Genomic DNA, 21,787 nt, shown 5'->3' with positions numbered 1-21,787 from the left:
AAATAGGATTAAGACTTAACTGAGGCAGTGCGTGAAGGATAAAAAGCATCAAACGTCCAGGGGTCAGAAATGAGCCGGACACACACAAACACTGCAGAGTTGAGTGAAAAATGCAGGAGAATCCACATACATAGACGTACAACGGGGCAGAACATTTCCAGTAAAATCCATGAGAAGTTTGGGAATATTCAAAAATATAAACGCTTCATGGGAATTATTTTTCTGTTTTTTGGAATTAACTGGAAATTGGGAGTAACTTAAATAACTGATAATATTTTAGATCATTTTGCCAGGGTTATTACATCGCAACCCAATTTTTCTTTTTGAAAACGAGCAAACAAATTTAGTTTTTTGAAAATAGCTGTTGAAAACACACATATATATATAAAAAATGTAAAACATAAATCTATATATTTTCCTGTGCAACATGCATTTCACAGCATCTTCTTTCAAAATAAAAGGCAAGTATAACGTCAGAGACATTAAGTTTTTATTTATTTTTGATCAGCTCTCCGCGACTCACCAGGTACAGGTCCGCGACCCACTTTTGGGTCCGACCCACCAGTTGAGAATAACCGTTTGAGATGGCGATCTTAATTTTCAATTATGAAAATTTCTCACAAATTCCAGTTAAGTCCCATTGAAAGTTTCCAACTTTGTAAATTCCCAGAATTTTGCAACCGTATTTGAAATGTTTTTTTTTTTTAATGTAATGCTAATATCTGTTTGTTCATGATTGATACAGTTATTTAAAACTCATTTTTTTAGTTAATTCCAATAAACAATTTTCAAGAGTTTATTCTGAAAGCTTAAGTTCACGGAAAATTCTCCACCCTTTGCATCTCTGGAATGAAAACATATTTTCAGCTTGTGATGAGTGAGAATCTACAGCGTCGCCAAAGGAACAAACATTCATTTCATTTATAAGGATTTTATGTGAGCGCAGACATTTAAAATCTATATCATATATCTATATACGCTGTATATAAATCTGTGTCCCTTTAGGGGCTACGTCAGAATCAAAGGAAAGCATCACCCACTTTGACGAGCAGGTAAATAAATTCCCATCATTCAGAAATACAGTGTAATATAAAGTTCTCACCTGGCCTGGATTCAGGACGCAAGCTTTCTCCTCACCCACATGTTGAGAACCTCTAAAGTAACACATACAGTGAAATCGGCACAAGGATTTGTGCGAACAACGGTGCAAACATTCACGTCAGCCCAACGACGCACACCCGCTCGACTCCTCTTCACGCTCGGATCGAGCCGTGGGGCGTCTCCGTCTCTGAGGCGCTGGACTCCTCGTCGTCCGTGGCCTCGGCGTTGTGGTAGAGCATGAGCGCCTGGGTTTTGTGGGTGATGGTGACGGTGCAGGGACCCTGAGCCCACGGCTCGCCGTCCACCTGCATCGGCATCTTGGAGCTCTTCAGAACGAGCTGGAGGAGGAAATGCACACAAACACATGACTTCACACACACACACACACACTGGAGAGTTTGACATCAGACATGGCAACAGGCAGCCCTCCGTCTCACTTTGTACAGCTCTCATAGTATACACACAAAGTGACTCAAAAAACACACAAAATGACTACAAAATACAACAAAATAACAGAAAATTATTTAAAACAACCAAAAAAATACACAAAAACAACAAAATACATAAAATGACAACAAAAATATGCAAAATGACTCCAAAAACACACAAGATGACTACAAAATACACAAAAATAACAGAAAATTATCCAAAACAACCAGAAAAATACATTAAACAACAAAATTACATAAAATGACTTCAAAAACGCACAAAATGACTTCAAAATACACAAAAATAACAGAAAATTATCCAAAACAACAACAGAAATACACAAAATAACAGAATTACTACAACACACAAGATGACTACAAAATACACAAAAATAACACAAAATTATCCAAAACAACCAGGTAAATACACAAAAACAACAACAAAAATACATAAAATGACAACAAAAATATGCAAAATTACTCCAAAAACACACAAGATGACTACAAAATACACAAAAATAATAGAAATGTATCCAAAACAACCAGAAAAATACATTAAACAACAAAAACACATAAAATGACAACAAAAATACACAAAATGACAACAGAAATACACAAGAATAACAAATATGCAAAACAATTAAAAACGACAACTAAAACACACTAATCACATTTTTGTGTTTTCCCCGCAGTGATATAAGCTGCTTATCTCTGCTCTAGAGGCTCCATTGTCTATTTGTATGTGTGTGTGTGTGTGTTATGTGAACAAGAGCAGCAATCATTTGTGAGCTTGTGTCAAAGAGCTGAACGTGCATAATCAGATTGTAGAAACTAAAATTAGATTTTTAATCGTTGCGCTGGGTTTAATTGTGTTGTGGAACCATTTGGATCCTCCAGACTTCCTGCATGCTCTAGTAGTGTGTGTGTGTGTGTGTGTGTGCGTGTGAGTGTGTTTGTGTCTCACCCGCACAGTGTGGGCCTGTCCCAGTCGCACAGGGTTGGCCAGCTTCAACTGGATCTGTGCACAGTGGAAAGAGCCGAACACACCGACCACCTCCAGCAGTCCATCATCCACCCTGCACACATACACACACACACACACACACCTCAGCATCACTTCCCTCTGCACATTCCCTGATGCTCTCAGGCTGTCTCAGTGCTATGGTCTGACCGTGTGCGGGGGCAGGGTTGGTCTCCCATACCCTCCCAGAGCCTGCAGCCTCCGCCCCAGTAACCGATGTTACACACAATGATGCCCTCCAGACTGGGCAGCTCCACCCTCTCTCCATCCAGCTCCAGCTGAGGCACAGAGCAAACATGCAGTAAGTCACACGGTAGCAGAGCGTCACTGTGCGAACAAATGTTTGACCTTCTTTGTAACAAAAAGAGACGAGATTGACGAAAAAAAACTAAAATCAGACTTTTTAAGCACATAGACAAAACGTTTAGGGTCAAAAGTCCTAAATATCCTAAATAAAGATATGAATGATAGGATTGGATCAGGCAATGAAGAGGCCTTCCGGAAGACACCAATTAATCTAAAATAGTTGAAAAAGGTAATCAATGGATATTTTCCGATACAAGGAAATAACGCATTGGATTTAAAAGGGGTGGTAATATGAATAAATCACTTTATAATGGTTTTGCTACAGTGAAATACATCCTTTAGCCTCATTCACAGGGACAAAGTAGAAAACGTTGTTTCCTCCCTCCCTTGTTATTCCACATTTTGTAAAAAGTCAGCTCCAAACGGCGAGTTGGATTTTCCCCGCTACTTAACGTCACCTAGTGGAAACTCCTCCTCCTGACAATCCTGGCTCCTCCTACCCTATAATAATGTGAGCTCCTCCCTCTCAAACTATCTTACAGCTAAAACAAAGACTGTGGTTTAATATATATAATGTGTTTTATACTTTATTGACATATATGTAAAGCTACATACATACATGTGTTCTCTGTGTTTAATCCTTCCCTGAGGAGCAGTGGGCAGCAACAGCCTAGAACCCAGGGAGCAGTTCCATTTTTAGTACCCGTTATATCGCATCGTATCGCCTTTGACTTGATCTGACGTCTTCGTGACACAATGCGACTCAGCGGTTGGACAAAACAAATGATTATCACCTTAATTGCACTTGTCCGGTAGTTAATAGAGATGAGGAGGAGAAGAAAGTGACTTAGCAGCTTAACAACTCTGGTGAGTATTTGAAACAGCTGAATGACTCCGCTGCTGCTACAGACCCTAAAGCACTGACATGGACTCACAATCACAATAGCCACTTAAATATCCATGTGTTTTACTGTAATGTGCAATTTTTCTGGCTGAAATGTGGATAGCAAAAGAAAATTGCTTTGATGATCACTGATCCCCCTCGCAACAGCGAGGCATGAAGTCAGCATCTATAGACACGCCCACTGATAAATAGGCATAAGTAGGCCCCAAAACAGCCCGTTTTTATAACTGCTCAGAGAGTCACTTTTCAGAGGCTAAAACTCTGCAAAACAGGCGAGTTTGGGAAAATAAACCTCAAATACTATGTTGTTGGGGTTCTTAGAACAAATGGGGATGGGTGAAGAATAACAAAATACTGGACCTTTAAGCACAGCAGACTTTATATGGATGTTTTAAAAGCTCTTTTAATAATAAAGACTTTACGGCTGACTGTCTCTCTGTGACGTTACGTGCCAGCAGACAACAAACATAGCATTGTGGAGAAATTGATCAATCTACCTTTGAGGTCCAGTCTATGGAAACATTGACTTATATATTCTAGTAGTGAAAATCAGTGGTGCCCAAACTTTTTTGTGTCGTGACCCCATTAATATTTTACAGATTTCTGGCGACAGAGACTTTTTTCCTCTAATCATGTTTGTTATACTGGGTTACAAATACAGAGTAGCCAGGATTAGTGCACAAAGTGACGAGATGTGCCAGCTCACATATTTTTATATTGCATTTTATTAGGACTTGATTTATATTTGAGAAAGTGAAAGTATAGAATACAGTTGTTTGGGATTGTGTGTGGTATTTTAATTTGAAAAATAATACTATTTAAGCTCTTTGAGCTTCCTGCATTTTGTATATATTTCTATTCTATTATGTATATATATATTTTTTTTTTTTAATCGTGCAAAATAGATAAATAAATTAATAAAAACATTTCTTCTAATCTGTATTTTTTTAATTTCATTATCAATAGAAATTTCACAGAGGTTGAAAAACCCTGCATTAAATATATATATATATATATATATATATATAATATATACTATAAACAATAGAAATGAATTATTTAATATAAGAATGAAATAAAAAACATCAAATTGCTTCTCCATGTTTCCTCAAACTATGAGTTAATCAGATAAATCAATTTTGGGATTTGAAAATGTGAAACCTCTGGTTCATGTTAATGCTAGGTTAGTGCTAATGCTAGGCTAATGCAAGGTAAGTGGTAATACTAGGCTAATGCTAAGCTAATGCTAATGCGGGCCAGAACCTGCATCCTTACTCTAATTTATTTCTTGTTATTATTATTCTTGCTTGATGTATGTATGATTATTTCATTAATCGGTATCTGTCTTTGTCTTCTGTTATGAATGAAAACTTGTCTGAATAAAAAACTTTTTTTTTTTTTTAAACGTGAGGTGTGAAAGCATCGACTAATCCTGTGCAGAGTGACGTTGACCGTACCTCAATCCTCTTATCCAGATCTTTACATTCCTGCACTAAACAATCTTTGGTGCCGTACAGGAAATAAACAACCTGCAGAGAGAGAGAAAGAGAAAAACCTGAGCCCAAATCCTCCGTGCTTCCATCACTCAGGCCAACATTTGACCAACCTTGTTGATGATGCGGCTGGAGAAGAAGGACGGAGTTTTCTCGCGGTGGGTGTGGAAGTTAAGAGCCATGAGAGCGTCAGGCCCCACTGAGAAGTAGTTGTTCATGGACAGAACCTGAAGAGGACACAGAGGGGATGTCAGAATTATCCCACACACACTGAACAGGAGTGTCCCCGCGAATAAATCAAACTCACCTTTGGTTTACAGAAGTAGAGGCCTTTGGAGGCGACCTGCACCTTCCATCTGAAACACAAGCACCGCAAGATTCACTTCAACTTCAAATATCTATTCTCATATGCTTTAATCACAGATATCTGGAGAATAGATATGTTCTTCTTCAGGTTGAAATAACTAAATGTAGAAACTCTAAATAAATAAGTTATCGAGGCACATTACCATGCAGTTGTTTACAGAAAAAATGAAAAAAACGCATCATTCACTGCTTTTTCTGACAGTCTGTGCAGTGGCTGTTTCATATTCTTTCCTTTTAATCTCATCTTTTCAGACCTCCAGGTAAAGAAAGCTTCCGAGACGTATGAAAAAAAAAGTATCAATACCAGACTGATTTTAACTATATTATTTTTTCCTTCTCTGTCGTGTATGAAAAGATCTTGATATCTAGAGATATCACTCAGCACTGTACTATACTATACACACTATATTATTCAAAGTGAGGGATTGTCCCGATACAACTTTTTCACTTCCGATACGATACCGATATTGCAACCTTGGGTATTTGTCGATACCGATCCGATACAATATCAGCATGAATCATACTCACTTTTATGACTTATTTTGTAGTGTGGAATGTTAGAACTATTATTAACACATTGTTTAAATTAAAAAAAATCTAATTAAATTGGGCTTTAAGCCTTTATTGGTATATGTTGTTACACATAAATTTGTCCCCTGCAATTTAACCCATCCCTGGGGGGCAGTTTACATACATTTTAACCTTCAACATAATTACAGTATTCTACAACTGAATAAATATAATATAATATAATATATATATCGGAGATTTTAGATTGAGTCTGATAAAATCCGATATTCGTTTTCTGGCTGACATCGGACCGGGACACCCCTATTCATAGTTACACTATCTGTAGTGTCAGCGTATGAGAAACAAATGCAACAGAAAAAAAAAAACAATTAACAAATGTGGGACTCACTTTGCTTCCTGAAACAAAAATGGCCAAATTATCAATATTTTTTTTTTTTTTTACTAAATCAGAATTGCAATAGGACACTGAATAAAGCTTCACATGCACATTTTGGTAAAATATCATGCATTTGCAAGCAATTTGTTTACGTGAACAGGTGGCTAGAGAGACGTAAATGTCAATTCTTGTGTGAAATCTGACGTAATATGACAGATTTCAAACTCCGAAATGGAAATATCTATATGGCACTGACTAAACTGTCATGTTTAAATACAATATCTCACATTTTTTCACTGTAAAATTTTGGCTTTAGCAAATGGCTGGACGTCAAATCTGGCATCGATCTCAGCGTGTGCTGAGGAAGCTTTATATATATTTGGGAAAAAGTTACTGGAATGAAAAAGTAAACCCCTTCTTTAAGGAGCGCAAAGTAAGGGTGTAAGAAAAAATTGATTTCACAGCGCAATAACTGTATCGATCTAAAAAATCCAAAACATCAGATCTTGTTAAAATACATCACTCCTCAATGCATTTTAGCTTGGAAGTTGATCACACTTTATTTTAATAAAACATTCTGGGTACTTTTATAGATCTATGTGGTTACTTTTTTTTGTTGTTGAAGAATTTAAGAATTTGACAGAATCAGAATCTGATGAAAAAGCAAAAATGTAATTTGACAGTTTGATAAACATACCACTTGTTTTTCATATTGGTACTTGAATTACAGTTAGTTACCATATACTTGTTCTCGCAAGTTTAAAAAATATCAAATACATTTCATACCACTTTGTACTTGTAAAGATGAAATGTGTAAGTATTGATATCGCAATGTATATCGTATTGTTTAGTATCGGGATATATCGGGACATACAAATCCTGAATCGTATCGTCAGATTCATGGCAACGCACACCCCTAGCGCAAAGTCAATGCCATACTTTATATGTGAAACCCCTTCAAAATAAAAGCACATTAATTCAGTTTTGTCTTTTTTTGCTAAGGTCCAATTAAATAAAAAATGTACATGACCAGTTTTGGGCCCCACTCCATATATTGATAACACCTGTTTTAGACCCGTCAGGACATTTGTCTCCTTAGAAAGCATATAGAGGAAACGGCCCACCTGTCCATTTTGATGACCTCAGCATCCAGCATGTTACGGAGAACCTGCTCCACAGGGATCTCCCCGGCGTACCCAGCTCCCCACCCCAGAGTGTTGGACAGGTCGTTCCCTGTTCCCAGAGGCAGGATGGTCACCCTGGGGAGGAACTGGTCCTGGCCCTGATTCACAAAAGCACTTCAGATGACACAAGATAATAAAACACGAGGACGGGAGCTTCATCTCAAAATTTCACCTTCAACTTCATGGCGTCGATGGCATCAAGCACCCAGCCCACCGTGCCGTCACCGCCGCACACCAGCACACGAGCTCTCCCAGGGGGGAGGAGGGTGCAGAGCTGCAGCGCTTTGGAGGGAGCGAGCTCGGACAGATCAAAAACCTGTCAGTGAGAGACCAAACCAATCAGATGTTCAGAAAGGCATCAAATCCTTCAAAATAAAGCGTTTTTTGGATTAAGAACACAAAGTAGGCAGCAGTTTGTATCCTTTAAATAATAATGAATCAAGTAAAAAGTGTAATTTACTAAATAAAGTGTCTACTGCAGACATGATCAACTGGTGGCCAGGGGGCCACATGATGCCTTTAGTCTAATTTAGTGTGGCCCCCAAAAATAATACACAAAAAGACAGCAAAAATGCATGAAACAACTATAAAAAAAAAACATACAAAATCACAGAAAAATACAAAAAAAGGACAACAGAATAAAACATAATTACTCCAAAAACACAATAGACAACTAAAAATAACAAATAAAAATATGCAAACCAACAAAAATCCAGAATGACAGAAAAATTTACAAAATGACAAGAAAAATATATATATTTTTTTTTTTAAATACCAAAAACAAAAATACACATAACAAAAATAATGTACAAAAAAATGAACAAAATAAATATAAGAAAAACATACAAAATCACAGAACAATACACAAAAAAAGACAAGATAATTAAACACAAAATTGCTCTAAAAACACACAAGATGACTACAAAATAACAAATAAAAATATACAAAACAACAATAAAAACACACAAACACTTTGTTGTTTCCTGTGTTCACACTCAGACGGGCATTATTATAAACGCTGACATGAATGTTGATAATCAGTCACGTTTTTATGCCTCCTGTTGTGATGAAATGCAGAGGAGCAGCAGACTGACCTGCACTGGGTTGAGAAGTGTTCGAAACTCTCCCAGTAGAGCCTCCCCCATGTTGTTCCCACTGCGAGTGTTTGCCAAGACCAGCACTGGAGTCCAGTTACTGCCACAGGAGGAGCCCAACTGCAAACACACACACACACCTTATGCATTATGGGAAAAGATCAGGATCAACGTTTGATACGAGTGCTCTCAAACTGTGGCTCTTGGGCCACATGCAGCTCTTTAGCTTCTCTGCTGAGACTCCTATCCCTGATTGAGAAAGAAACCAGCTATAGGTCCAGGCCTCACCCCTCCCCGTGTGTTATCATGAATATTATTAATGAATTCATGCTGATTGTTTAAAGCTCTCGCTCTCCTGTTTGGTAGGCGGAGCTAAAATGGAGGCAGGTTGAACTCTCTCTACCTTGCTGTATTCATCCGGGTGGCGGCGGCGGAGCTTGTTGACCTTGTAGAGGTAGTGAGGAGGGATGATGAGGCTGTGAAACTCGCCCAGGTCACACACGTCCGCCTCAGAGATGCTGTGCATGCAGTCGTCGTGCACGGTGGCCTGACACCACACACACCTGTAGGCCAGAGGCAACAAATACAACTTCATACAAAAAACAGAGACGATCTAATCTGTTGTTATCTACAAACAAACTGCAGCTGTTTTTTGTGCAGTATTTTCATTTCTAACAACGCTGTCTAGGAAGGTAACAATCATAAGGCAGTTAAAAATCGATTCATAGGTATCACGGTTCATATCGATTTTCTGAAAATTGCAGACCAGTTTTTTTTTTAAAGTCCAATTCTTAAGGCAGAAAATAAGTATTATGCAGTTTTGCATTGTTTACTATAGAACCCGAATTTAAATTAATAGGCTTCTTCTTCATTTGTATTATTCCTTTATTTATTTCATTCAAGATTTATTTTTAGTTAAATTGCATTGTTTTGAATAGTTTATCAAGGGATTCTTTTGACAATGAAAAACAAAATGAAAATAGTACAGTATTTTCTATTTTTTTCCCCCAAAAAAATAAAGGAATATTTTTCAATCATCATATGTCTACAGTCCCATTTTGTAAAATACATCATGAGAGCATCGTATCGTGAACCCAGTATCGTGAATCGAATCGTTACAATCGTTACATCCCGAACGTTGTCACTAAAAAAGTTCATAAAAACAAGCAATGTCAAACTGTCTCCATAGTGACTTTTTCTGTCCTTTGTTACAGATATACAAAGAATAGAACTGTTCATGACTAAATGTACAAATATGAACCAAATCCTCCATTAGGGACATTGATATTCAGCTGTTTAACTGCATAGCACGCATGAATCCAGTTGAGTAAGGTCATAAGGTCAAGGGGCGGGGCTATGTGTTATTAGTTTGACTTGTCTTATTTATCATGCTTATAAAAACTTAATAAATACAACATCAGTTGAGAAAGTGATTATATACAAAAAGCTCTTTTCAGTGGCTGCTCTTAGACTCATATTTAACACTTTTTAAGTGTGAATGTTAAAGTTGAGCTTCCTGACTTGTTTTGTACATTGTTGTGTTAATTTGCACTTCTAAAATTCTCATATTTATCAATTAAGTTTAAAACGTATCAACGTTTCTTATCAAACTTTAAAAATGTTCTTGATGTGTGAAATTTAGTTTTAGGTTACGTTTAAAGTTGATCCTATATTAATTAAATTCAAATGATATTTCATATTGTTTGGGTGCCAACTATTGATGCACAATAGTATTGACAAGTTATCAGTTTTGGCCGATATTGTCTTTAAAATTGAGTATTGGATATATCGAACAAGAAACAAACATTGTGAAATGCATCCCGAGTGCCAGCCTGTTACCAGTGGAAAATTAGTTTATGCAGGAGTGTCAAACTAGTTTTAGTTCAGGGGCCAAATATGGACCAGTTTGACCTCAAGTGGGCTGTAGAATTTAGGTGGTGAAAAAAAGCAACTATTGTGCATTAGTTTTTAATATCAGTTTAATTCACATCCAAAATTTTTGATGTTGTCACCAATTTTTGTGTAATTTAGAATTGTTTGTGAGAAATTGCAGGATTTGTGGAAAAACGTTGACTTCTTTCCACAATTTGCAATTACCTGCATTCAACAAATAAAAAATGCAAGCCCCTTAAAATATTGCTGAGTTGGTGAATTGTGAGCCATCTGGTAATTTACACTATAATTCACGTTTTCTGACATTGTTACTTTCTCCTACGGGCCAAGATGGATGCGCTAAATGGCCAGATTTGGCCCCCGGGCCTTGAGTTTGACACACGTCACATAGATGATGGAGGGGATTCATTCAACAAAGGGCAGGAGAAACGCACAGACATGACGTTAAAAATCAAAGTGTGGGCCGCACTGCGGGCACTCTGAGGGGCCTTCACCTGTAGTCGCAGAGCTTCGGCTGGGTCCCGCACTGCAGTTTGCACACCACGCAGTAACTGGCCAGCGGCACGTTCCCTCGGACCCAGCGGTGCGCGCTGGACGCAGAGGTGATGTCTTTGCACGGCAGGCTGCGCTCGGCCCTGCGCATGCACGGCTCGTCCGCGCACACGCCGCAGCAGTCGCAGAAGGCTCCGTTGAGGATGTGCTGCGCACACACGCAGCAGTAGGTGGGCTTGTGGAACAGATCCGTGTAGAACCAACCGTGCCTGCTCTGACGGAAGAAGCCCTTGGTGTGCGTCCGGCGCTTGGACCGCTGCGTGCTGCACCACAGCGTGATGACCACCGAAACCAGGACGGCCAGAAAGGTCCAGAAGAGCAGGGACCAGTCCTCCCGGGACCCGGACTCCTCCGTTCTCATCTTTGATGCTTCAGTGCAGAGATGATGCGTGAGCGGAACGCACCGTGCGTGTCCTCGGGACAGAAATGTCCACACGTTCACGTCCAAACACAAACATTTGAAAAGAAAAAAAGCTTTAAACCTCAGCACCGCTTTCTGTAACAGCCTCACCAAAGAGCGTTCACGCACATAACGGAGAGAAGCCTGTCACTACCGCATCCTTTCGATCCCTTCAACCTATGCGCGTAGACTACGTCACTTCCTTCACTCGTAATCATTACGTCAGAGCTGCTGGGACGTCATATTTGAATGTAAACCGACCATACGACGTTTGTTAAATATTTTATTAGTATACATTTAAATATGTGACTGTTTTGTGGTGTTTTTAATTGTTTATTTAAAAAAAAAAAAAACAAATACAACATTGACAATCAAAGACCCAAAATAAGATAAAAACCAAAATAAATAGTAATTCACTCAAAACGTAAATTTCTAATTAACCTTTTAAATAGTACACGTAAAATAGGCCGACCGGATGTAGACGCGTTTCGCGCATGCGTTGAAAGGATCCCGTGCGCGTGAAGGGATTCGGGAGTGACAGAGCCACATCCGGGAAAGTGTTGTCAACAGGACGCGCCTCTGACCACATCCGTCACTGAGTCACGTGATGAGCACAGGTTCTCCTCGTGATCAGTTTTAGCCTGGGAGGAAATAAAACCGATGCCAAACTGCTAAATATTACCATGGTTACAGCAGAGCCCTAACCTGACGAACCCCACCACCTTAAAAAAAAAAGTGGCCTATTTTACCTAAAGTTAAAGAAACCCATTTCAATATCTTAAATAATATATATCCTGTGTCAATTTTCATTAAAAAGAGATTTAATTTTGAGGTGGAGTTATGATCATTCTGTCATAATGTAGATGAAACTTTAGAACATTTATCATTTCTGTGTCCTGTCTCTCAATCTTTTTGGTCAAATATTAATAATTGGATTTCACTAAAAATAACTGATTTTTCCAAAACTTTGAAATACAACATATTGTTTACTACATGGACAATTTAGATTCTTCCATTTCAGATCATGTCAATATTATTTTACAACTGGGGAAATATCATATTCATTGTGCAAAGTGGAGAAAAAACACAAGCCCTCCTTTTCAAGATTTACCAACGAGTTCAAACTGTTCTTTTCAGCCCTGGGGAAACTTTGGAATAGTAAATATGCACGGAAGCTATACTCTGACTTTGCAAAAAAAAATGTTGTTTTGACTTGGAGTGTGTGCCACTCTGTGCCTATATGCTCCTGTTACTATCATATTTTATTTTTATGCTTTTTGCTTGAAATGTTTGTTTTCATTCTGTTCTTGCTTCTGAAGCTGTAACAAGATGAGATTTTATCCTTTGAAATTGTTCAATAATAAAAAAAAAAAAAAAAAAAAACGATGCCAAACATGGTGCATGTAATTATTCAGCAGATTATTGTCACTTTACACATTTACCAGGAGATGGCGCTAATGAATTATAATTTTTTTGGTCAATAAAAAAAAAAGACAAGCGTATTTTATTTGTATATATACTTACTAGTAGTGGGGCGAGATCGCATGTGTCAAACTCAGGGCCCGAGGGCCAATTTCGGCCTTTAGGAGCATCAAAATTGGCCTGCAGGAGAAAGTGAAAATGACAGAGTAAAACATGTATTATTGTGTAAATTACCAAATAATCCATTTGAAATTATCTCAAATTCACCAATTTATTGACTGCAGTTTTCCTAAATCACACGAATGCAGTCATCTTTAATTGCAAATTGAGAAAAGAGCACTCAATTTTCTCACAAACATTTCCTCAAATTTTTTCTAAAATACACAAAAAAAAAATGTTGACAAAATCAAGAATTTTTGAAGTGAATTTCACCCGATATTAAAAACTAGGGCTCAATGATGCTCTGAGTGGACTGAAAACCATCACTTTGCATCCAGACTATAAAATGAATTCACCTTGAATAAGCTTCTCTTGGTTTACATGCGATTCATCCCATCTGTTCACTCTCTCTCTCTGACACCAGTGTGTGCGGTGTGGACCTCCACGAGGACACAAAGCAAAAGTGATCCATTCCTCCTCAGTGTTTGTGGCTTTAAACTGTTGCTTCTCCACCTCCGTCTGCCTTTTTCTGCTTGATTGCTGTGTAACTGTTGTCTCTAACGCTGTTATGGAGACTTCTGCTTGGACGTCCGTCATTTCACTTTTACTACCGAGGGTACCTGAACGCGTCTGACTTCAGATGAGCAGCCAACAGTAACGCCAAAAACAGCTCATGGAGCACACGTGTTTGTAGAAAGATCCCTGATTGGCTGACATCCAGATTATATGAGCGTCACGTTCCTGGATTTATAAAGTTCATTTAACAGAGTCAGGAGAAGGAGATGAGATTCACTGTTTACTCAGAACACTTTGATTACAATATGCTCAAAGATGATTATGGATTTTTTGACCTAATGATGCCAAAAAAAAGTTACATATTGCAGCTTTAAGCTGGTCCGCATTTGGCCACTGAACTAAAATGAGTTCTGCTCGAGCAGATGCAATAATTATATGCAGGCAATTATCTGTAAAATTAAAAATATCAAATAGTTGATTGCTTTATACTGGTGGGAGACGACCATATGATGTCCTTCTCACTCTATACGTTTGGGGGGGTTACGTCCCCTTCAATGTCTGCTCCTGTTCCAGAAGCTGAAACACACAGAACAAAGTCGGTGTGTTTAACAACAGTGGATTCTCAGAGTGGTGACAGGTTGTGGGGGAGGTGATGGAGGAGGAGACTGAACCTCTGCCTCAGCTCAGACCCTCAGATCAGTGAAGGCCATGAAGATGAAGAGGCTGGAGGTGGTTTTGCTCTGCCTGGTTCTGTTGACTGCAGTCACAGGTATGGAACACACTGCTAGGCCCTCATTTATCAACCGTGCGTGTAAACGGGTGTAAATCTGAGTTCACATTGTGTCGTACGACAGGACCAACGTGTGATTTAGGAAACAATCGTATTTGACCAATGCCAGCATATGATCGGGTGTTACTTTCAAATATTCCAGGTTCAGAGGCCCCGCCCACTGAAGTTTAACAAACATCGGTAAGAAAATAAAAAAAACAGCATGTGCTCTTCAGAAGTGTGAAAACTGGAATTTAAATGTTTATGGAAGAGAATAACGGAGGCAGTGAACAGGGTTTCCGTGCTGAGGGTTGAATTAAACTCTCAAAAACTAATTTAACCAATGCCTGATGATGGTTTAAATTCAATTTTACTCATACACAGACTAAAAGTGTAAATCCCTGCTATTTGATTTAAACAATTCTTTACACTTTCTTCAAGAAAAAGTTGACAAGTCAAGCTGGCGAGCACGTTCCTGATGAGTGGGTGAAGGGTCTTCTTAAGCAATGTGCCACGTCACTGTGAGCTGCCAGATTCCACAGCTGCTGCTTGCAGGGGTGTCCAACCATGACTTCATCATTTTTCTTCTTCTTCACCGTTAGTTTTCTCACGCATGTTTTATATTTCTTTAGTGGGTTTGAGTTTGACTTTCTCACTTCTGTTGCTTTAGTCCTTAGTTCTCTGTCTGTGTGTCAGGGCTCCTGTGTGTGTGTGTGTGTGTGTGTGTGTGTGTGTGTGTGTGTGTGTGTGTGTGTGTGTGTGTGTGTGTGTGTGTGTGTACACCCCCAGTCCTCTCTGTATGTGTGTGTCAGGTGAGTGATTTGTGTGTGTGTGTGTGTGTTTTCACGGAAAGTTGCAGCAAAACAATGATTGATGTTTATTTTGGGACTTACTTTAAAGTTCTGCTGCTGGTGTATAAATCTGGGTTTGGTCCAGAACACATCAGTGAGATGTTAGTCAGGTATGAACCCAGCAGGTCTCTCAGATCTACGGACACAGGTCAGATAGTGGAGCCCAGAGTTCACAGTGTGTTTTAGTTTAAAGTGGCTAAAAGCAGCAAACACGCTGCAGCATTTAATGTGAACATTTTTAAATCCAAGTTAAAGACACTTTTTTTTTATCATATTACAGTTGAATTAATGTGTTTACGGCTGATTTTAATGCACTTATTGATTTTTAAGCTGTTAAATGTTTTCTGTTGCACTTTTTAGTCGTGTAAAGCACATTGAATGGCTTTGTGTATGACATGCACTACTTAAATATATTTGCCTTGTCTTGCTGTACATCCAAAGATCAGAATCCAACTGATATTGAATGTCGGATGGAGTGAGACGGATGATATCACTGGGACTACTGGTGACAAACTAGAATTTAAAGAAAATGGTGTCAAACCAATCGCTGTTCTTCTTTTCTGGTGAAGAAACACAAGAAATCACTACAAGAATGAAGTAAAAATGCTTCTAGCATCCAAGTATCGGACTCCACATACCACAATGCAATGCACCAAACCTATAGCGACAATGTCAATAGGAGAGTGTTTACAGTGGAGATCAAGCACCTATTTCTTTATCAGATTAAAAAATGATCGCCTCCAGCAGCTTTAATGTCCGTGTGAACACCAGGCTTTGTTTTCTATTTGTATTTTTCATTGACTGGACTCTCCATCTTTCCCTCCACCGTCCCACCATGACTGCAGGGGTCGCCTGCACACATCCTCCTGTGGGAGTGAGGAGGAAGATGAATAGACACTTTGTTACTTTCCCTCAAAACACCCTCTCTGTGCCGAGCACACACACACACACGCACGCACGGCCTCACTCTGCTGTGTGTGTGTGTGTGTGTGAGCAGCTCCCCTGGAGTAAACACACTCCCCTGAACACAGCTCAGTCATAGGAATGCTGTCCTCTTCTGTGAACTACCAGAAATAAACAGCTGAAGAACTAAATCACTGAACCATCTGTGGTAGATCAGTTATGTGCAACCGGCGGCCCCTGGGATCACATGCAGCCGCGTGTAAATTTTGTGCGGCCCCCCCAAAGTAAACTGACTGCAAAAACCCACGAGATGACAGAAAAATGCACCAACTTTACTCCAAAAACACACAACTCGACCACAGAAATACATGACAAGATTAGAATACACTAAATTGACTCCTAAAATACTAAAAACAAATTGACTATGAAAACAAACCGAATAAAGAAAAAAAAAAAAAAAGGACTTTTAAGGCATTTTTTTAATAAAATAAATGCGCATTTCATTTTTTCATGAAATAACGACCACGTGCAGGAGGAAGGAAATCAGAGGCCAGCGTGATACTTGAACTCTTTTTGTTTTTCAGATTCAAACCCCATCATTAAGGAGAGCTTTGCTAAGCAGCTGCTTCGCAGTAGGAGGCAGGAGAGGCCAGTGAAGCCTGGACACCCGGATGAGCCCATGAGGGTGAAAAAAGATGACAATTACACGTTCATATCAAACACGAAGCCACAATAAGAACAACTGATTTTTTATAATTAATTGAATAAAATGAAGAGATCCATGCAACAATTTAACATGAAGTGTAATAAAAGCATATTGAAATGGAGAAATAAGTACAAAATGTTCCTTACGTGAAGGTAAATACTGAGTTTACTTAATAAAAAAAAAAAAAAACAATAATCTTTTTAAGTATGTACTAAAACTGCAATATTCCTTCATAATTTGTCTATAGCTTGGCTATTATTTGCTAAAAATTAAATTAAATTAAAAGTTTTGCTCTGTACATTAAAGTAGAAATAGAGGTGGTATACAAATAGAGAACTAAAATTAATGAAAATTTAAATTGATTTTCATTAAAATAGTGTGAAATATTTCACTTGAAATGAGACTTTTTTTGGAAAGGCAATTATATTTTATTGCTAACTTACATCGGAGGGTAAAAATATTACCATAAAATAAAAATAAAAAGCATTTTTAAAATGGAAAGAAATGCATTAGTTACCAAATGAAAAAGAACATATATACTGTTCTACAAGCAGAAAATGTTGGCACATGCACCTTAATTCACAACTAAATATATATTTTAAGGTGTTGTGCTCTGCAAAAGTCCCCTTTAAATGTTTTGTTTGTTTCCCTTTTAAATTTGATAAAAACTTGGTTTATTTTCTTGCTACTGTTGAAGAGTGATCCAAAGGCAAAACTCATACCAATATATTGTTATTTTTTGTACGATCTACAACACATTTGTCAAACTCAAGGCCTGGGGGCCAAATCTGGCCCTTGAGGGAATCAAATTCGGCCTGCTCGATGAAATAAAAAAAACATTTTGTAAATGACCAACTAATTTAGTTGTAGATATCTCAATAAATTAACGCCACAATATTTGCAGAGCTCAGTCATTTTTAACTCTCAATTTTTCCAAAATCTTGCAATTTTCCTTAAATTATTCTACAAAATGTGCCCAAATTCCCCAAATCAGGGAAACCTAAGTGAAGATCATGCATGAACTGTTGTACAGTACTCATTTATTCGTAGAGGTGCAATCTAGGGCACGTTATTCTTAAAGTTGCTCTTTTTCCCACCTACAATCTGAGGCCTACTAAAGATCAAACTGGTCCGTATTTGGCCCCTGAACTTAAATTAGTTTGACACCACTGATCTACACTGTGGATGATTTTCTATTTCCATGTCTCTGTTCTGCAGGAACATTTGATCCACATGCAGGCTCTGGATCAAAGGGCCCAGGAGACCAACATGGAGCACTGGCTGAACCCTCACTGCTACCCACGCTGTGACAGGAACTATGGCTATCCTGTCTGAAGGTGACACATTGGTCACGCACGTTCTAACAGAGGTGGCAAAAGTACTCCTCTTCAGTAAAAGTATAGATACTTTCATAAATAAATAAAAAAATACTCTGGTAAAAGTAAAATTATTGAAATTGCTTCTTTTCTTGAGTAAAAGTAAAAAAAAAAGTCAAATAAATGTCCCTTCAATATTAAGACAGGGTTTTTAGTCCAGCAAATTCAATATCTTTTTTTTTTTTAGGAACTTGTAGAATACTGGTTCATGGAAACAAGTTAAATATGTTGGACAACTGGAGAATTTAGGATTCAAAATAAATAAAAATTTGTAAATTTAATGTGTCAAGAAAAAAAGAGGAAAAAAAATGTGCAAATGATCACTTAAACCCAGAACATTTTTAATAACTTGAAAATGTTGACCATAAAACTAAGGGACCTGCCTAACAGAAGAAAAAAAAGCTCAAACTACCAAAATGTTTCGTCTTTTTACGTTGTGGCGTCATCGTCAAAGGTCTTAAAAGTAACAAGCTCATTTATGAAAGGGAAGGAGTAGAAAGTTCAGATATTTGTTTTAAAAAGTAAGATGTAAAAGTAAAAGGTCGCCAAAAAAATAAATACTCAAGACTAATCCAAAAAGTGTAAAACTGTTTATCTAAAGCGAAAAAATAATAACCAGTGTCTCTTCTAAAAATGACTTTTTACAATGTAAAGGAACTCAATAGACCAGTCCCACATGTTGGGGTTAGCTTAGCATGTAGCATCTAATAAGATATCAGACCAATAGCCTACCTTTCACACCTGCACCATTAACTCTGCACACACACTGGGTTGAAGCAGAGAAACATCCAAAACGTGCAGGACAGCAGCCCTCAGGGACTTACGTTTGGCAGCTTCTTTATCAGGTGTAACATGTGAGGGAGACAAGTGTCACGTGACCTCTGACAGGGGAAATGACTCATACTGATGATGTCATAGTTAGTGGTCAGGGCCCTTATTAAAATAAAGATGGTGTAAGTTGTGTTATTATTTTATGTTTATACCATCCAAAGCAGTTTGCACGTGTTTACTTTCAGGATGTATTTGGATCACTTTTATCTGCATGAATGTCATGGAGTCGATGGAAAAGAACAAACGATCTGCCGTCAGCTGACCTTGTGCTCGTTTCTCATTGGTTCCTTTCTATTTTACTTTGGACGCTTATATAGGCTATACTGTTACACCCCAAAAATCCTACTGGGTAAAATGACTTAAGTAAAGACAAGTGGACCTTACAGATTGAAAGTGTCTATTTGTACGGTTGTCGTACGAACAATCCCCGGTGCTATTGGTACGGTTACCAAAGTACACGTACGTAGCGTCTTAGGGTTAAGGTTAGGTTTAGGTTTACGGTTAGGCTTAGTCTTAGTCACGTGACCTAAACTGGCCAATGAGGGGCGCTTCGTACGGATAGAATGTCGGTATATTGTTACGGCAAACATACGGATAGCCACTGCCTTAAAGATTTTAGGCGCTAACATCTTGTTTCCAGATACCACAGCACACCTTCAGAGGCTTATGTTTTGAGCATTTGTGTAATTCTTGTTACTTGGCTGATTCCTGAAAGAGTTTACAAGTGCTCACGTTATTGTAATTGAGTTGCTTTTTTGTATTGTTTTGAGTGTTTCTAAATCATTTTACTTGTACTTGTTTTACGTTTCAAAAGAATGGAATTTGTTGGTGTTATTTTCTTTAAAAAATATTTGTACACTTTTACAAACATTTTATTTTATAGATTCCTTTGTGGAAAATAAATTTAGTTCCAATTGTGTAAGATTTCAGCTCTTCCTTTTTATGTTTAAACATGAGATGTTTACTGTCAATAAATGTGGAGGTGAATGTAACTAACTTTTACTTTGAGTACTATTTAATTGAGCTATTTTTTACTCGTCATGTATAACTTACTTGTACTTCAGTTCATTTCAATGAAGTAACAGTACTTCTATTTGAGTAGGAAATATCTGTAATATTTACAGCTCTGCAGATCACTTTGATTGAAAAACGGCCTTTTATTTAATTTTCAAAATAAAAGTGAGCTTTGTTCCTTTCTCCATTTTTTTTATTTATTTTTTTTACACTTTAGCTGTACCTGCTGAAATATTTTACCATTTTATCATATTGCTAAAACGACATTTTTCCATTGGAATGTTTCTTTTGCTGTTTTTCTACAGAAAATGACCAGAAGGGAACCAATGGGCAGCAGTGAAACCGATGACGAGTGTCTCAGCTGTTACATAATAAGTCAAGAACAGTGATTATATTAAAAAAACAATAAATAATGTCCTCATGTTGTGCCTGTATGTTGTCAGTTCATTTATCTTAAATTCATTGGTTCAGAGGAAGATAAAAGCACATTGACTGGGAAATGCAGAGGAAAACTCCAGTGGATTTACGCGCTCGGCCTTTATGGTACAGTTGGATTAGTTGCATTGTTCAGAACTAAACTAAATAAGATCAGATATATATCATGGGTAAAAAGGTAGAATTGCTGTGTGCGCGCGCAGCTACAAACGTTTTGAATCGAGAGGAAAAACAGGATTTCTTTACGATTAAAGGGAGCATTGCTACTTTATTTATTGACCTATTATTATTATTTAATTCTCATCAATGTAACTGAATCTAAATCATCCTGCAACTTTTTGCGCGCACGCCTCTATTGATTTAAAAATACGTCACATCGTCACCCTTAAGGTTAAACCATCATTCTTTATCCACATGTCTATTTTTGAAGGTTTTCTTGCAGTATGCGCAAAAATAAACGCGCCGAAACACTTTTCTACGTTATTTCATGTAAGTTTTGTATCAGTCTAAGAGACAAAGCGCTCAAACGCGGTCCAAATATAAATGTCATGCAAATAAATATAAATGTGATATGTAGTTTGTATCACTTCTTTAAAATTTGAATGCGTCGACAGACCGTTTGGACACGCTGTGCGTCAAACCAGATTTTACGCACACGGATATTAGTTTGAGTTTTAATATATTCCGCGGTAAACCAGCCAAATAATAATAATAATATAAGTAGTAGTGTAAAAGTATAAATGTTGATTTATATTCACATTAAAGTGTATAGGCTCTGCCGCATTTTTATAGTGTTTTTGTGTATTTTGGCTTTAAATTAAAGGACTTTCACATGTAAAAACAAATAGAGTAACTAACTAAAGCTGGAGAATAAATTAATGTAATAATGGGTTTATTATTTGTGTCGTATTGACACGCGGCGGCGGGGACCGCGGCCTGCTGCGCTCGAGGCCTTCAGCTACTCGTGCTTTTACCTTCAATTCTTTGTTTTATCAAATAAAAAACGACACTTGTTACAAGTTAAAAACATTGAAGACAGAGAAAGGTTGGTCAGTAATTACGAGCAAGCAAAATGAAGTTTAATAAAAAAAGAGACCATGAACACACCACGGTGAGAAAAATCAGGTTCTTTTTAATGGAAAGCTCTAAAAAGCAA

General features: G+C 37.8%; 2 protein-coding genes across 3 annotated transcripts; one reads left to right on the top strand and one right to left on the bottom strand.

Annotated features, from left to right (window-relative positions):
- Positions 1 to 397: 397 nt before the first annotated feature.
- dgke (diacylglycerol kinase, epsilon) lies at positions 398 to 11,827 on the bottom strand. The gene is made up of 11 exons (XM_028449215.1): positions 11,192 to 11,827; positions 9,208 to 9,367; positions 8,805 to 8,924; positions 7,883 to 8,026; positions 7,651 to 7,808; positions 5,561 to 5,609; positions 5,367 to 5,480; positions 5,218 to 5,289; positions 2,701 to 2,828; positions 2,494 to 2,605; positions 398 to 1,439 (listed from the first exon to the last, which is right to left on the bottom strand). The coding sequence occupies exons 1-11, from the start codon at positions 11,608 to 11,610 to the stop codon at positions 1,254 to 1,256; spliced, it is 1,662 nt and encodes a 553-aa protein (XP_028305016.1). The 5' UTR covers positions 11,611 to 11,827; the 3' UTR covers positions 398 to 1,253.
- A 2,615-nt stretch (positions 11,828 to 14,442) lies between these two features.
- On the top strand, positions 14,443 to 20,622 carry c1h17orf67 (chromosome 1 C17orf67 homolog). Of its 2 annotated transcripts, XM_028449228.1 has the most exons (5): positions 14,455 to 14,515; positions 14,957 to 15,112; positions 16,854 to 16,954; positions 18,194 to 18,312; positions 20,502 to 20,622. In XM_028449228.1, the coding sequence occupies exons 2-4, from the start codon at positions 15,022 to 15,024 to the stop codon at positions 18,308 to 18,310; spliced, it is 309 nt and encodes a 102-aa protein (XP_028305029.1). In that variant the 5' UTR covers positions 14,455 to 14,515; positions 14,957 to 15,021; the 3' UTR covers positions 18,311 to 18,312; positions 20,502 to 20,622. The 2 variants fall into 2 exon arrangements, with proteins under 2 accessions (XP_028305037.1, XP_028305029.1); XM_028449236.1 differs by lacking the exon at positions 14,957 to 15,112 and having other exon boundaries at positions 14,443 to 14,515.
- The last annotated feature ends 1,165 nt before the right edge of the window (positions 20,623 to 21,787 follow it).

This window comes from Gouania willdenowi, chromosome 1, assembly GCF_900634775.1.
Source record: "Gouania willdenowi chromosome 1, fGouWil2.1, whole genome shotgun sequence".
In the NCBI taxonomy this organism is placed as follows: domain Eukaryota; kingdom Metazoa; phylum Chordata; class Actinopteri; order Blenniiformes; family Gobiesocidae; genus Gouania; species Gouania willdenowi.
This window is presented reverse-complemented; position numbering and strand designations above follow the sequence as displayed.

What these genes read in the sequence shown, in the direction of transcription:
- dgke (XM_028449215.1), bottom strand. Translation starts at nt 11,610, where the DNA reads ATGAGAACGGAGGAGTCCGGGTCCCGGGAGGACTGGTCCCTGCTCTTC. An exon ending in GAGGTCATCAAAATGGACAG is followed by an intron (nt 5,610 to 7,650) that starts GTGGGCCGTTTC and finishes CTTGTGTTTCAG; the next exon opens with ATGGAAGGTGCAGGTCGCCT. An exon ending in ATCTGGATAAGAGGATTGAG is followed by an intron (nt 2,829 to 5,217) that starts GTACGGTCAACG and finishes TCTGTGCCTCAG; the next exon opens with CTGGAGCTGGATGGAGAGAG.
- c1h17orf67 (XM_028449228.1), top strand. Translation starts at nt 15,022, where the DNA reads ATGTGCCACGTCACTGTGAGCTGCCAGATTCCACAGCTGCTGCTTGCA. An exon ending in CATTTTTCTTCTTCTTCACC is followed by an intron (nt 15,113 to 16,853) that starts GTTAGTTTTCTC and finishes TTTGTTTTTCAG; the next exon opens with ATTCAAACCCCATCATTAAG. An exon ending in ACCCGGATGAGCCCATGAGG is followed by an intron (nt 16,955 to 18,193) that starts GTGAAAAAAGAT and finishes TCTGTTCTGCAG; the next exon opens with GAACATTTGATCCACATGCA.